The 17232-nt window shown below is 32.9% G+C and overlaps 1 protein-coding gene across 6 annotated transcripts in view; it reads left to right on the top strand.

Moving 5' to 3' along the window:
• UNC13C (unc-13 homolog C) overlaps positions 1-7718 on the top strand; it is a 557967-nt gene extending 550249 nt beyond the window's left edge. For all 6 annotated transcript variants that reach the window (XM_070236389.1, XM_070236405.1, XM_070236396.1 and 3 more), the window contains one exon: positions 5892-7718. In XM_070236389.1, the coding sequence (XP_070092490.1) occupies positions 5892-6177 (286 nt within the window). In that variant the 3' untranslated portion in view covers positions 6178-7718. The remainder of the gene's footprint in view (positions 1-5891) is intronic.
• Positions 7719-17232: the final 9514 nt, after the last annotated feature.

Here is a 17232-nt window from a genome sequence, read left to right as displayed (position 1 = left end):
AAATATTAACAGACCTAAAAGGGGAAATTGGCAGTAATACAATAATAGTAGGAGACTTTAATGCCCCACTTTCATCAATGGGTAGATCATCCAAACAGAAAATCAACAAGGAAACATCAGACTTAAATGACACATTAGACTATATGTACTTAATAAATGTATGCGAATACACATTTTTCTCAAGAGCACATGGAACATTCTCTAGGATAGATCATATGCTAGGCAACAAAACAAGTCTCAATAAATTTAAGAAGACTGAAATCATATCAAGCATATTTTCAGACCACAACAATATGAAACTAGAAATCAATTACAGTCATGCACTACATAATGACATTTTGCTCAACAGTGGACCACATATATCATGGTGGTCTCATAAGATTAGTACCATATACCCTAGGTGTGTAGTAGGCTATATGGTAAACCATCTAGGTTTGTGTAAGAACACTCTATGATGTTCCCACAACAAGGAATCAACTAACAACACATTTCTCAGAATGTATCCCTACTAAGTGACACATGACTGTACAAGAAGAAAACTGAAAAAATCGCAAATATGTAAAGATTAAACAACATGCTACTGAACAACCAATGGGTTATCAAATAAATCAAAGGATAAATCAAAAAATACCTTGAGATATATGAAAATGGAAGTACAACATACCAAAATCTATGGGATGTGGCAAGAGTAGTTCTAAGAGAAAAGTTTATAGTGACATAGACCTGCCTCAAGAAACAAGAAAAATCCAAATAAACAATCTAACTTTACACCTAAAGGAACTAGAAAAAGAAGAACAAACAAAGCCGAAAGTTAGTAGAAGGAAGGAAATAATAAACATCAGAGCAGAAATAAATGAAGACTAAAAAAAATAGATCAAGGAAACTAAGATCCGATTCTTTGAAAAGATAAACAAAATTGACAAACCTTTAGCTAAACTAAGAAAAAAAAGAAAGTTCAAATTAATAAAATCAGAAAAGAGGAGAAATTACAACTCATACCAAAGAAACACAAAGGACCATAAGAGACTTCTACAATTATAGACCAATAAATTGTACAACCTAAAAGAAATGAATAAATTCCTAGAAACATACAATCTCCCAAGACTGAATCATGAAAAAATAGAAAATCTAAACAGACCAATTACTTGTAAGGAGATTGAATCAGTAATTTAAAAACCCCCAACAAAAAAAGTCCAGGACCACACAAATTCACTGGCGAATTCAAAGATTCAAACATTCAAAGAATGTTTAATATATATCCTTCTCAAACTCTCCCCAAAAAATTGAAGAGGAGAGAATACTCTCAAACTCATTTTATGAGGCCAGCATTACCCTGATACCAAAACAAGACAAGGATACCACCAAAAAGTAAAATTACAGTCCAATATCCCTGATAAACATAGATGCAAAAATCCTAAACAAAATATTAGTGAACCAAATTCAACAACAAGGATCATACACCATGATCAAATGGGATTTATTCCAGAGATGCAAAGATGGTTCAACATCCGCAACTCAATCAACATGATGCACCACATTAACAAAATAAAGGATAAACCCATATGATCATTTCAATAGATAGAAAAAAAGCATTTGACAAAATTCAACATCCATTTATGATAAAAACTCTCAACACAGTGGGTATAGATGGAAAGTACCTCAACATAATAAAGGCCATATATGACAAGCCCACAGCTAACATCAAACTTAACAGTGAAAAGATGAAAGCTTTTCCCCTAAGATCATAAAAAGACAAGGATGCCCACTCTCACGGCTTTTATTCAACATAGTGTTGGAGGTCCTAGCCAGAGCAGTTAGGCAGGAAAAAGAAATAAAAGATATCCAAATTGGAAATGAAGAAGTAAAACTGTCACTATTTGTGGACAACACGATTTTATACAGAGAAAACCCTAAAGCCTCCACCAAAAAAAAAAAAAAACTGTTAGAACTAATAAACAGATTCAGCAAAGTTGCAGGGTACAAAATCAATATACAAAAATCCATTGTGTTATTATACATTAACAATGAACTATCAGAAAGAGAATTAAGAAAACAATTCCATTTACAATTGCATCAAAAAAAAATAAAATACCTGGGAATAAATTGAACCAAGGAGGTGACAGAGCTATACACTAAAAACCAAGACACTGATCAAGGAAAATGAAGAAGGCACAAATAAATGGAAAGATAGTCCATGCTCATGAATTAGAAGAATACTGTAAAAGTGTCCATATTATCCAATGCAATCTACAGATTCATGGCAATCTCTATTAAAATTTCAATGGCATTTTTCACAAGCAAGAACAAACAATCCAAAAATTTGTATGAAACCACAAAAGATCCCAAATAGCCAAAGCAATCTTGAGAAAGAAAAACAAAGCTAGAGGCATCACGCTTCCGATTTCAAATTATGTTACGAAGCTATGGTAATCACAACAGTATAGTATTGGCATAAAAACAGACATACAGATCAATGGAATAGAGAATCCTGAAACAAACACGTGCATATATGGCCAACTAATTTATCATAAAACAGGTAAGAATATATAAGGGGGAAAGGACAGCCTCTTCAACAAATGATGTTGGGAAATCTGGACAACCACATGCAAAAGAATGAAACTAGACCACTATCTTACACTATACTCAAAAATTAACTCACAATGGAGAAATGATGCAGATAAAACCAGAAACCATAAAACTCCTCAAAGAACACATAGGCGGTAAGCTCCTCAACATCACTCTTGGTGAAATTTTTTTGGATCTGACTCCAAAGGAAATGGCAACAAAAGTAAAAGTAAACAAATGAGACTATATCAAACTAAAAAGCTCTGCACAGTGAAGGAAACAATCAACAAAATAAATGGCAACCTACTGAATGGGAGAAGATATTTGCAAATTGTCTGATAAGCAGTTAATATACATAATACATAAATAAGTTATACAGCTCAAACACAACAGTCTGATTAAAAGTTGGGCAGAAGATCTGAATAGACATTTTTACCAAAGACAATGTACAGATGGCCAACAGATACATGAAAGGATGCTCAACATCACTAATCATCAGGGAAATGCAAATCAAAACCACAAAGAAATTTTACCTCTCACTTGTCAGAATGGCTTTTATCAAAAGAACAAGTAACAATGTGTTGGTGAGGATGTGGAGAAAGAGAATCCTCATGCCCTCGTGCACTATTGGTGGGAATGAGGGTGCAGCCACTATGGAAAACAGTATGGAGGTTGCTCAAAAATTAAAAACAGAACTGCCATATGATCCAGCAATTCCACTTCTGGGTATTTATCTGAAGAAAATGAAAACACTAATTTGAAAAGACATATGCACCCTCAGGTTCATTGTAGGATTATTTACAATAGCCAAGATATGGAAATAATCTAAATAGAAATAATGATGGATGAATGGGTAAAGAAGGTGTTGAATATATATACAATGGAATAATACTCAGCCATAAAAGAAGAATGAAATCTTGCCATTTGCAACAACATGGATGGACCTTGAGGGTATTATGCTAAGTGAAGTAAGTTAGACAAATACTATATGATTTTACTAATATGTGGAATCTAAAAAAACCAAAACAAAACAAAACACATAGATAGAGAACAGATTGGTAGTTGCCAGACGGAAGGGAGACTGGGGGAAAAGGGTGAAGGGAACCAAAAGGTATAAATTTCCAGATACAAAATAAGTAAGTCACAGGGATGTAATGTACAGCATGGTGACTATAGTCAATGATAATATATTGCAAATTTGAAAGTTGTTAATAAAGTAAATCATAAAAGTTCTCAACACAAGAAAACATTTTTAGTAACTTTGTATGGTGGCAGATGGTAACTAGACTTATGTGATGATCCTTTTGCAATGTATACAAATGTTGAATCATTATATCGTGCACCTGAAACTAATATAATCTTGTATGTCAATTATACTTCAATAAAAAAAAAAAGCAGCAGCCTTCCATGAAGGGAAATAGCCTGCTTAAGGCAGCCTCACATGCAAGGAGCCAGGGAAATGAAGACTGACCTTAGTCTTATCATTACTTCTGATATCCTCATGGGGCTCTTTTTGCCAAAACTAACTGGAAACCAGAGCACGGTGAAACTCTATTGACGTAGTGTTTACAGGTCAGCATTCTATTGCAAAATGCAAGGAGTACAAAGGAGAGTAGATCCATTTGGGGCAAATGGAAGTTATCTGGCACTGAATGAAATCAAGGATGACTCATAGGGTTTTGGCATAAGCCATTAGGTAGATAGTGATTTACTGAGATGGGGGAATAGGGATAAAGGAGATGAGGAGACCAAAGAGTCTGTTTTAAACCTATTAAGTTGGAGATGCCTTTTGTACATCCAAAAGGAGATATCAAATATGTAGTTGGATATAAATTGAGAATTATCTGATATCAATGTAATTAATTCCATAAATCTAGATGTGCTGACCTACGGATAGAGGAGAGAGGAGGACACAGGTCCAAGCCCTAGAGGTTTACACACACAAACACACAAGTGCACACACATGAAAATAGTCTCTTATTGACTTGATTTGTTTTGCATTCTTGATTTGCCAGAGACCTTTCTGCAGTCTGTGCTCTGAATACTTAACTCTCCTTCTACTCATTAAACTTGACTGCCCCACCACATGTATTAAAAAGGTTCTAATAATCACATTAATGATCTCTACTAGAAACCAGCTCACAAGACTCCACCTATTCACTCCTCCAAATTACACAAAATCTTTGATCCAATTAAAATGTCTTCTAACAGATTCTAGGAATTACTTGAATCATTCAAAATTCAGATATAGCACTGTGAGCTACCGAGACCATGATTCTGGGAAAAGCGTCATTTTGATATATTTTAATTCACAAGAAAATTTGCCTCCTATCATGTTTTGCTCTTCTATTCTTACCGATCAGGCTTCCATTTTCTTTCATATTACTTCAGATTGTCTCTAAATAAATGCACAGTTTAGTTATCAATCTTGCCTGAAAATGAAAGTTTGACTCTGCAAAATGATCAGAAAAAGTCACTTAGAAAAGGAAGAAATTTGGAAGCTTGAGCTGCTGAGGAATAGATGTACATTCATTAGAAAGTCAAGAATATCTGAGGATGAATTAAAGTAAGGGGTAGGGGAAAATTATTCTCAGCATATCACCACTTAGCCTTCCTCATTATGTTCAGTTCTGCACTGACAAGTTGTCTTGGGTTGTTATTAGCAGAGGCCATTTGCAGCCCCACACTTGACAGGTCTAACTGTTGCCAGAGAAAAGAATTGGCATTGAAGCACAGGGCTTTGCTGGAAGTGATTTACTCAGAGATTTGTATCCAATTCAGCATCTTGTGAATACTGCTTGATAGCCTGTGCAGTGTGTTCCCCTGAGAAAGGCTCCTAGGTATAACAGCATATCCAGGAGTCTGAGGTAAAGAAAACAGATTGTAATAACTGATGTTGAAATGGCACAGAAATTCTTCTGAGTTACCCCTCGCCCTGACCAAGCTCCCATGACCCCTAGCAACCCCATCCTACCCTTATATCAGTGGGGAGACCCTGTCTCCAATAATTAAGTACAACATAGTATTTTAATTGCAGTTTCTATTAATATGCTTAACATCAAGGCAGTAAAGCACATTTAGATTGATTTCCTATTTCTATCTGAGGAAAGAATTAATTTTTCAGTTAGATTGCAAAATAATGTCTATGTAAAGACGATCTAAGTAAAATTTAAAGTATATTTGCATCAGAGTTAAAATACAATATACTCTATTTGCCAATATAATATTCTGAGCAATGTATAAAATTTTCAACAGTATTTTAGAACTCTACTGATCCCTACGTGAGTCAAGTTTTTGCTTAAAATTCATATTTTTAATCCACACAGTATTCTGGGTAATGGAAACCGCCCAGGGGCCTATGAACTTCATCTCTCAGTTAAGGATTACTGCTTTGCCCGAGAAGACCGAATTATCGGAATGACAGTAATTCAGCTACAGAACATAGCAGAAAAGGGAAGCCACGGAGCATGGTATCCCCTTTTGAAAAATGTCTCTATGGATGAAACTGGTTTGACTATCCTTAGAATACTCTCTCAGAGGACCAGCGACGATGTGGCTAAAGAATTTGTAAGACTTAAGTCTGAAACAAGATCTGCTGAAGAGAGTGCTTGAAACAAATACTACAAGATTTCATCTTTGAGCATTCATAAATTATAACCGTTTGACTACCGCATGCATGTGCGAATACATGGGAATGTTTATTTCACTATGTTTCAGTGTTTGCCAGTACTCAATGTCTATAAGGTATGTGAAAAACCTGCTGAACTTTTATACCAATTCTGGTCTTTGAGAAATAAATGTTCCATGAAGTGCCAAAATTATGATGTAAAGTGAAATATCTAGAATATCTTTTAAAACGTTGATTTCACTTCATTTCCAATTTCTCACACACATTAAACATACTAAACAACAATTAGTCTTCTGAGTTTGTCCATTAGTGGTCTTTGCTAAAATTTGTGTATTTTGCCCATAGATCAGGAAGCATTTGTGACTCAAATTCCATTTTATTTACTTACCTCATTGTAGATGTCTCACAAATACCCTTTTCTATCATAACTAGAAATGCAGTCACTTCTAGAAAGTGTTTGTAATTTTATAGTTGCAGATATATTGTGATGAATTTTGCATACAAATTAAAATAGAAAAGGTGGGAAATATTTTATGCTGACCAGTTTCCAACCTTTCTGAAATATCACTGTGAAGAAATGCTGTTAAAGCAAACTTATACAAAGCAGCGCTAAATAGAGTTTGTTAACGATGTTTGATATATTGACAAAACCTTGTTCTTTAAAACTGCCAAGGTCACATCACGTTTGTAAAAAAAAGGTAAATTGATGCATTTGCCATCTAGCATTATGTCTTGGCTCTACCAAATTGCATTCTTTAGAAAGTCATAGGATTAATGGTTTAGAAATGTGATGGAAGGTTTGTTTCTTAAAATTACCTATGATAAGTAACTACACTGTTAGTGTTTTCTCTCTGACAGTTATGACTATCTCCTTATTTATTTAGTGCTATAATCAGTTAAATGCCTTTTTCTTTTTAAAAATATTCAACAATTTGTACTGAATGCAGCATTACTCTGTATTGCACTGGAGCAAAAAGTCATGTCTTCATCTATTTAGTGAAAAATGTAACAAAGTCTGAAGAAATTGCTTACAATTTTGTAATTTATGTTATTTATAAGCCCAAGATGCATCAGATGTAATAGGAAAACAATACAGCTCAGTACATAAAAATATAACTAGGCTGGATTTTGAATATGAAATAGTTTAAGAATATTTGCATTTTCTGTATTTTTATGGTTTGACTTTTTAGAGTCTATCTAAATACTTGACTGTAAAACAATACTTTGTAATTGTAACTTATGGTCATAACTGTTAGTGGACAACATACACAAGCAGAAACAAGAAGCTGTTACAATGATTGTGTTTTGTGAACCGACTGGTCTGATATGTTAAGAACAGAAATGAAGAGTATTACAACTCTCAGAACCATTCTGTTCCCGGGTGTGAAAACACAGACCACTGAGATCCACTAATTCATGTTAAATTGTTAAGCAATTGCTTTGTTAATGATTTCTCCAAACGCATAGTACAATGCAATCCTCTGGCATATGCATTAATAAATGGATATATATTAAGTACATGCAACACTTTATTGTATCTTCTGCCTTTTTATTTCATTTACACAACATCATTTCATTATTTGGGAATAAAACCTCCAGGTTCTTTTTACTGAATAGAACACTCTTCACATTGTTTAGTTCTAATATCTCATTAGAATTTGAAAAAAATTTTCCAGGAGTTATATTCATGGAAACAGCTGCATACTACACAGTAAAGACACTGAAAATAAGGAAGGACTGATTCACCTACCTGTATGCCTCTGAATATGGTTAAGCCCCATGAAGAAAATTCAACATATAAACAAGCAACATTGTTAAATAAAAACTTATATTACAAAAGGTTTCATTGTTTTACTGGAGGATTCATTCTAAATTTACCTTATAATGATTTTACAGAACATTGACTTGAGCTCTTTAGCAGCACAAAATAAAGCATCATACACTTGAATAAACGTCAGTTTGAGTTTGCATTGATCGCTTAAGAAAATGATGAGCTAAGTATTTTTTTCCAGTGCTTGTTTAATTGGATCTATTAAGTTTTTTTGTATAAAATACAATCAAACACTGATGATGACAGTGTGAATTGAGTCTGTTTATTAATATCATAAAGTACAGGTACTAATTTTGAGATAGTTTTCAATTCTGTAGTCTTTGTTGTTTTTCCCCAGACACAAGTATTTCTGTTGTCTCCAGAACAGTCTGTTGAGTTTACATACCCAAATTAGTAATCATTCTACAGCTCATAGCGATCTCTGTCAACTATTGGCTCCATTAAAGTATGTGGAGATTTATTTATCTTATTCTAGATAAAACACACAGACAAAGCTCTGTTATTCATTTAGAAGTTCTTAAAGAATGCATGAAAATCAAATTTCGCCAAAATGAAGTACTTAAAACCACAGGGGTTTTACTATGTAAAGGAACTCTGATGAACGATTATTTGAGATAAGTAATCAGATGTCCCCCTCACAACCTGCTCTAATTCATCTATTTCTAGGATAATTTATATATTGAATTTCTCTTAAATGAGGCACATTTATAAAAGACAATTGTAGTTTAAAGTTTTTCATTTGGTCTTTATAAAAACCATTTGAAGCAAGGTTTATTTTCTCCTTTTAATTTCTCTAAATTATATAAAGATATGACTACACTAGCCATCTTATGGACTAACATAGTAGCTTTAATCTTTACACTCAAATAACGAAAAATAAGCAAAGATATATAAGTCTCAGGAAATATTCTTGGATGGATGTCTGATTCCCCCATTACCATCTGGCAGAATTCTTCAACACACAAAGAATAGACTGCCTTCCCTAGCACTACCTGTGTTTATATTTCCTCCGGTCCTTTGTTTAAAATAGCTGGCCCCTTGCACCCTGACTCCCAGCCCACCACAGATTGGTGATCTCTCTGATTCAGGCTTCTGGTGTTTGTTTTTCAAAATCAAAAACTAGGAAATGTGACTTGATGGAGGATAAATTCCAATTTGTGAATATCACATTGTACATATTTTAAAGTACACTTTTTTCACATTATGACAACTTGGAAATCAGAATACATTTTATAATCATTGGCAAATTATAGTTTAATTGGTGTTTTTCTCCCTTCTTAATAGTATATAAAATAATGGTTCATCTTGCAACAAATGACTTCTCAGAAATAGTAAGTATATTTACACAAAGATTTACAAATATAGGAAAAGAGAATAATGGTTAGTTATCTATTTAACAAATCACACATATTTTAATTTGCATATACTAAAATTAACTCTGTTGGTATACATTTCTGTGTTTTGACAAAGTCATAGAATCACATAACAAGCACAACAAGCAAAATATAGGACGATTCCATCATCCTTAAAAATTCCAGCATGTTAACACTTTGCAGACAGCACTCTCCCTACCTTTAATCCTTGGTAGCACTAATCTGTTTTTAAGCCCTCTAGTTCTGTGTCTTCCAGACTGTCAGATAAATGAAATCATAACAGTGTGTGTCTTCCGAGCCTAGCTTCTTTCACTGAGCATAATGCATCTGAGTCATCATGCTGTGGCATACATCAATAGTTTACTTTTCATTGCTGAATGGTATCCCATTGTATTGACATACAAAAGAGTATTCCATTCACCAGTTAGAAGGCATCTGGGTTGTTTTCAGTTTTGTGAGATTATGAACAAAGCTGTTATAAACATTCATATACAAGATTTTGTGTGAACATAAATATCCTCATGCGTGAATACCTACTAGTAATATTTCTGGGTCATATTATATGTTGAAACTGTCAAACTTTTACCAAAATGGAAATTTTTGGTAAAAGTTGTATCATTTTACATTCCAAGAAGCAATGGATAAGAGTTCCAGTTGCTCCAAATCCTTGAAAGCACTTGGTATTATCAGTTTTTTCTCTATTTTAATTGTTCTGATATTTATGCAGTGACATCTCAATATGATTTTAATTTGCAGTCCCGTGATGATTCATGATACTGAGTGTCTCTTTATGTGCTTATTTGCCATTCATATACTATCTTTGGCGAAGTGTCTGCAAATCTTTTGCCCATTTATTCAATTGATTGTTTTATTATTGTTGACCATGAAGACATCTTTACATAGTCTGTATAGAAGTCCTTGGTGAGATATAAGATTTCAAATACTTCATCCCAGTCTGTGGCTATTTTTTCATTCTCATAACAGTATCTTTCAGAGCACAGAAGTTTTTAATCTTGATAAAATCCAACTTATCATTTTTTCTTTTATGAATCATGGCTTTGCTATTATATTTAAGAATTCTTTGCCTCACTCAGCATCACAAAGATTTTCTCCCATGTTTAGTTATAAAAGTTTCATTGTTTTAGATTTTACAATTTGGCCCATGATCCATTTTGAGGTTGGTTGGTTGTTCTATTATGGGGTGCGAGGTTTGGGTTGAGGTTTATCTCTCTATTTATTTATTTTTAATTAATTAACTTGCATAGAGAAGCCCAATTGTTCCAGCACCACACCACACCATTTGTTGAAAAGAGCACACTTTCTCCTATGAATTGCCTTGCACTTTTGTGATAAATCCACTGACCAAACATGTGGATCTATTTCTAAAATCTCTGCCTTTTCAACAGTGTGACACTGTCTTAATTACAGTAGCTTTATATTGTTTTGAACTCAGACATTTTGAGTTTCCTGTGTTGTTCTTTTTTCAAAACTGTTTTTGACTATTCTAGTACTTTTGCCATTCTGTAAAAAAATTTAAAATCCTACTGAGATTTTGATTGGAATTTTTTTAAAGCTATAAATAAATATGGGGACAACTGACATCTTAACAATATTGAGCCTTCAATCTATGAACAGATGTCCTCATTTATTTAGGTCTTCACTGATTTCTTTTATCAGTGTTTCATAGTTTTCAGCAGACAAATCCTACCAAGTGTTTCTTCCGTGTGTGCACGTATGATAGCGTAAATGATAATTTAAGGATAAAATTCAAATTTCACTTGTTTATTTCTTGTATAAAAATTGATCTTTGTATATTAGCATAGCTTCCTGCAACCTCACTAACCTCACTTATTATTTGTAGGATCTTTTTTGTAGATTCCTCAGCATTTTGTACATGGACAATCACATTAAATAGAGGCATTTTTTTTTCTTCCATTGTTTTCCTTTTAAACTATCAATATCACTATATTTAAAGTATGATACTTGTAGACAGTGCACACATGGGTCTTTTTTTAAAATCAAATTTGACAATCTCTACATAGTTGGTATACTTAGATAATTTTACAAAGATAATTAATTGGATTTTTTTAATTGCCGAAATCCTGAACTGAGAAAGTTGAAATGAAAACATCCATGATGAATTGGTCTTTTGCCTCCTCTAGAGAAAGGCATTTATGCTACAAATTTGAAAGGCTAATATATGTCCACATTGTAAGCATCAATGTTGTTATTTCCTAAAAAGGGTATAATAGAATCATAAAACTTAAGAGCTGAAAAGAACATGCAGATCATTTAATCAAAATTCTTCACTTAACATCTTAAGAAACTGAGGGGCCAGCCCCATGGCCTAATAGTTAAGTTCAGTGTGCTCCATTTTGGTGGCCCAGGTTCAGTTCCTGGGCACAGACCTACACCACTCATCAGTGGCCATGCTGTGGTGGCAACCCACATACAAAATAGAGGAAGACCGGTGCAGATGGCAAATCTTCCTCAGGAAAAAAAAAGAGTAAGAAACTGAGACCCAGAGGGATGTGATGACTAGCCTAATATCAGCCAGTTAACACCCTAAATAGGAAATTGGAACCCAGATGAGCTAGTTTTCCTAAAGCTATCTTCTCTACCCTATCCTAATACATTGTCTTGGGCACATTTAATTATTTCAAGACCAGTCGTCAAGGGCTGCTTCCAGAAAGTAAAGGGATCAATATGGTCAAATCATGATTATATCCCAAAAGTGTTACTTACCTAAATTAGACAGTTAATTCTCATATTTTTTGTAGCTATGATATTAGATGGTTGAGTATCTTTAGAATATAGCATTATAGAAAGGAGAGGTTAAAAACATTAACACATGCTAATCATCTCCTTTGTTCTTGTATCTAGATGAATTGATATAATTCTAATTATCATAGTCTGTGAAATATGTGTTTTTAATTTCAGTTTTATATATGAGGAAACTTAACCTTGAGGAATTTAGATTACTTGGCCAGATTCATACACATTCTTATTTGTTTATGCTCATATAAAGATGTATGGACAGGTTTATAACCAACTACAAAATATATTAATAAAAAAGAAAGAAAAACCATATTCCATACACAACAGCAACAAAATTTTTAAAGTACCTAGGAAGAAATCTAACAATGCATAAGATTTATATAAGGAAATTCTAAACCTCTATTATAGGACATAGAAGATGATACAAACAAAAGAAAATATAGGTCTTCTTTATGGATGACAAGGCTCGATATTATAAAGATGATAATTTCCTCTAAATTAATCTACAACTTTCATTACATTCCAATGAAAAGCCCAACGGATTTTTTTGGTAATATATTACAAGCTCATTTAAAAACTTATATGGAAGCAAAAGAATAGCCAAAGCAATTTTGAAGAATAATCAGGCATCCCTCCTGTTGCACACCTCTAATATCAAGATTTCTCATAAGCCTGTAGTAAATAAAATAGTGTGGGTTTTACCCAGGGATAGATAAATAGACAATGAAATAGAACAAATTCCATAGAAATAGATCTATGAATATGTGAGAATTCAACATCATGTCGGGTAGGGCAGCATTTGAATAAATGTATACGTTAATATACATTTAATAAATGTATATGTTCTATATCTATATGGATATAGATAAACTAGATCTCAAATGCACAACACAATAAAAATCCAGGTGGATTTCACACCTAAAAATTAAAAGTAAAACAGTGACATTTTAGAAGAAAACATAGAGTATCTTTACAATATAGGAATTAGAAACAATTTCTTAAATAGGAATTAGAAAGCATAAAAGAGAGAAGAAATGATTAATACATTTGAACATATTAAAATTTAAAACTTTTCTATGACAAAAGAAACAAAGTTAGATGAAGAGCCAAACAGAATATATATATATTTTTAATACACGTAATCCAATAACGGATTCGACTATGTTATGTAGCACAAACTTATACAAATCATTTAAAAATTCAATAGAAAAATGGGGATATTATCAATGAGCAATCCATGGAAAAGAAATAGCAATGACAGTAAATATAAATTTAAACATGTTCACTCTCAATGCAAATAATAAAAAAGCAAAATCTCTCTCACTCATCAAATTGGTAAAATATTAAAACGTTGATTTAAGAATCAAGATAATTTGAATGATCTCTCCTCAATGTCATTAACAAGATCAAAGAAGACATTGCATCTACGAACTATAAGATCCAAAGCCAAAATAAAATATGCTTCAGATGCAATAAATGGCACACATTGCAATGATGATGACAGTAAAGAGAAGTAAATAATAAGAGAAAATATTACCTTTGGAGAAGGATAATCTTTTGTTTTGGGGAGCTGTCCTGGGCGTTGTAGGATGTTTAGCAGCATCACTGGCCTTTACCCTGGGTGAAGATAATCATGGCCTTCATCTTAGAAAATGGCAAGAACTACCAGCACTGTGAAAGCACTGTTAGACCAGGTGTAAACAGGTTGGCTGCATGACAATCCTCTCCTGTGTCCCCAACCCTTCTAGACCCCCAGGGCTAAAAAATTACAACCTAAGGAGACTGTGTCTTCCCAATGTTGGTTCTGAGAGTTTAGAAGTAAACCTCTGACAACTAGATGTTTCCTACTGGTGCAGTACCAAATAGGAGTTGGTAACAGTGGCTCTTTAGTGCCAAAGACTGTCCTGGGGCTGATCTCTCTCCCTTCTTCAACACACTAGGGGGTGATGATTATGTTTTGTTGGAATTTATCTTGTCCAATAATTTGTAGGAAAGATACTCCATTTAAAACTCTACTAGTGATTAATTTAGTTTTTTCACAAATTTCATTTATAGTCGCTATTATCAAATATGCACAAAATAATTTTTATTTCACATTTACCAGTCAAGAAATTTAACACATTATTTCTTGGAGTTTTGGGGTTTTGTTTTGTCTTTTCTTAGACTTCTAAAGTTTTTTATGGAGCAATGAACTCTGTTATTTAAAATATGAACGTTTTCAAGGTCAATATATTTTTATTTTATATTATTGTAATCATATTTTAATTTGTTACTTATATCTGCCTTATCAGTATTTCCCCCAGGAGTGGTTAGTTCCTTTATCCAGTTGTCCTTTGTGCTTTTTTGGCCTCTATGCTTAATAACCAATCACTTCCATTAAATGATTGCTAGAATATGCCCGTCACTATTCCAAGCTTTTTAAATCCATCAACTTATTTACTCTTCACAATACTATTATGAGATTGGTATTATAATAACCATTGTAAAGATAAGAAAATTGTGGCTTAGAAAGGTTAAGTAAATTGCCCCATGCCATGAAGCTAATGAGGAAATCAAGATTTGAACTCCAATAGTATGATTCCCATTCTAAATTTGAGGCAAAAAAGAAAAAAAAAAGCCTTAGAGAACAAAGAGGCGCCATGACATAACCTATGATGAACATTCATTTAACAATACATATGAATCTCAAAATATATTTAAGCAACAACTTACAAGCCTAGAAGATTAAAAAGAGAGAAACTAGAAAATATAGTTGCAGAATTTAATATGATGCCCATCTCAGAAATTTCTAAAGCCCTCCAAAAGTCTCAAACATTAATGATCTCAACAATTCAACTAAGTTTAAACTATTAAATACATATAAATAGAGAATTCTATATCATACAAACAAGGAATATGAATTGCTTTTGAGCAAAAGCAGAACATTTAGAAAAATAGCTACTAGGCTACAAAGACAAACTCAATATATTCCAAAGGATCAACAGCTCACTGACTGTGTTCTCTGACCATAAGCAATAAAGTATGAATTACTAACAAAAGGAGCTAAAAATACGTGTTTGAAAGTTAGCATCTTACCAAATAACCTTTATCTTATGGAAGAAATAATAATAATAATAAAGAAATATTTGATGCTGAATTATAATAAAAACACGTCAGAATTTGTATGTGAAAGCAATATATAAAAGTTATTCTATAGTCTTAAATGTGTTTATTTTATAACAATAAGTGATTGAAAATATAACTGAAGGGGCCAGCCTGGTGGCATAGCTCCACTTGGCAGCCTGGGGTTTGCTGGTTCAGATCCCTGGTGTGGACCTACGCACCGCTTATCAAGTCAAGCTGTGGCAGGCATCCCACACATAAAATAGAGGAAGATGGGCACAGATGTTAGCTCAGGGCCACTTTTTCTCAGCAAAAAGAGGAGGATTGGTGGCAGATATTAGCTCAGGGCTAATCTTCCTCAAAAAAAAAAAAATATATATATATATGTAACTGAAGTATCTAACTCAAGAAGCTGAAAGACAAGTAAGAGAATAGGCCAAAGAAACAACAAAGAAGAAAGTAATAAAATTAAGGTAAAAAAAAATCAGAGACCTAGAGGTTTCCTGCAAAAGAAAATCCACATAGAAGTTTAACAAGACCAAAATCCAGTTTCCTGAAAATATTTATCAGATGGATAAACCCTTGACAAGGCTAATCAAGAAAAACAGATAAAATATTGCTACATGAAATAGAGAATGAGAAGGGGAACTATCACCCAAACAGAAATATACTAATAATAAAGAGAATAATGAACAAAAATACTCTAAGAAATAGATGAAGAGGATAACTTCCTAGAAAAATATAAAATGCCAAAATTGGCCAAAACATATATAAAACCTCAAATAACTTCTTAAGCATTTTTTAAAAATTGAAAAATATATTAAGAAATTCACCTCTCAAAAATGCCAGTAAGAGCGTAAACTGGTACAGCCACTGAGGAAAGCTATATGGCAGCACTCAACAGTCCCACTCACGGGCTTTATATTCCAAAGAAGCCGTCACACAATCCAAACGTGTGAGACAGACTACAAGAACATGCGGCACAGGGCCAGAGCTTAAAACAGTGTGATGGTTTGTAAAAGTTTAAAACAACAAAATCTAGAGCACATTATTATTTATATTAAAAAATACATGCAGTACAGGAAAAATATATATTTTAAAACTGCACTTGTAACTAAACAAAGCAATTATCTTGGGATGGTTGCATTGCAGGATATTGGGATATATATGGGAATGGGGACTGGAGATAAAGAGAAAAAAAATTTTTAATCTTTTAGAAGGTAAACATGTTTTAAGAAGAATGAAAAAAAGACTCTTCTTTTTATCCATATATTCCTATTTGAATTTCAATATATACCCTAAATATGAGATCTCTATTAAAAGAAAAATCAAAGAGCACCAGTATTTCAATTTTAGGATTAATGCTCTTGAAAAATTGTTGAATTCTGGTAAAATGCTATTAATCTCATATCTGCAAATAGTTTTGCTCTCAAAAATTAACTGATTCTAAGCAACATAAATGTTAATAGCTTCCTTAGCCACAGTTTTATTACTTTGGAAAATTTTTAATATCATGAAAGTATATTACCAGAATTCACAGTTTCTTCACATATTTCTTTGTTCCTCTCCCATGGACCCCTCCTTTTCAGTGTAGAAAAGTCTAGGCCCACAATTATATCGTTGCTATTATTGCAGTTCTTATTGTTACACTGTTAGCATGTCAGAGATCAGTGTTAAAAATTCATATTACTTTTAAATTTACTTTTGAATCAAATATTGCTAAAGAAATTGGATATTTTTATTGTTTGTTCAGATAAAAATAATATATTTAGTTAATGATTTTTGAAACTCTTTCTTTCTTCTTACTCAAACAATTCCCTTAACCATTAACCCTTTTCTCTACAAGACCAACCCACTAGTAACTATTCATGATATATATGCATTTTTTAAACTTTAAAAATATTTTTAGTTGAGTGAAAAGAAAGATTTTTTAAATTATAGGGTCCATGACTCAA

The sequence above is a fragment of the Equus caballus genome, chromosome 1, assembly GCF_041296265.1.
Source record: "Equus caballus isolate H_3958 breed thoroughbred chromosome 1, TB-T2T, whole genome shotgun sequence".
In the NCBI taxonomy this organism is placed as follows: Eukaryota; Metazoa; Chordata; class Mammalia; order Perissodactyla; family Equidae; genus Equus; species Equus caballus.
This window is presented reverse-complemented; position numbering and strand designations above follow the sequence as displayed.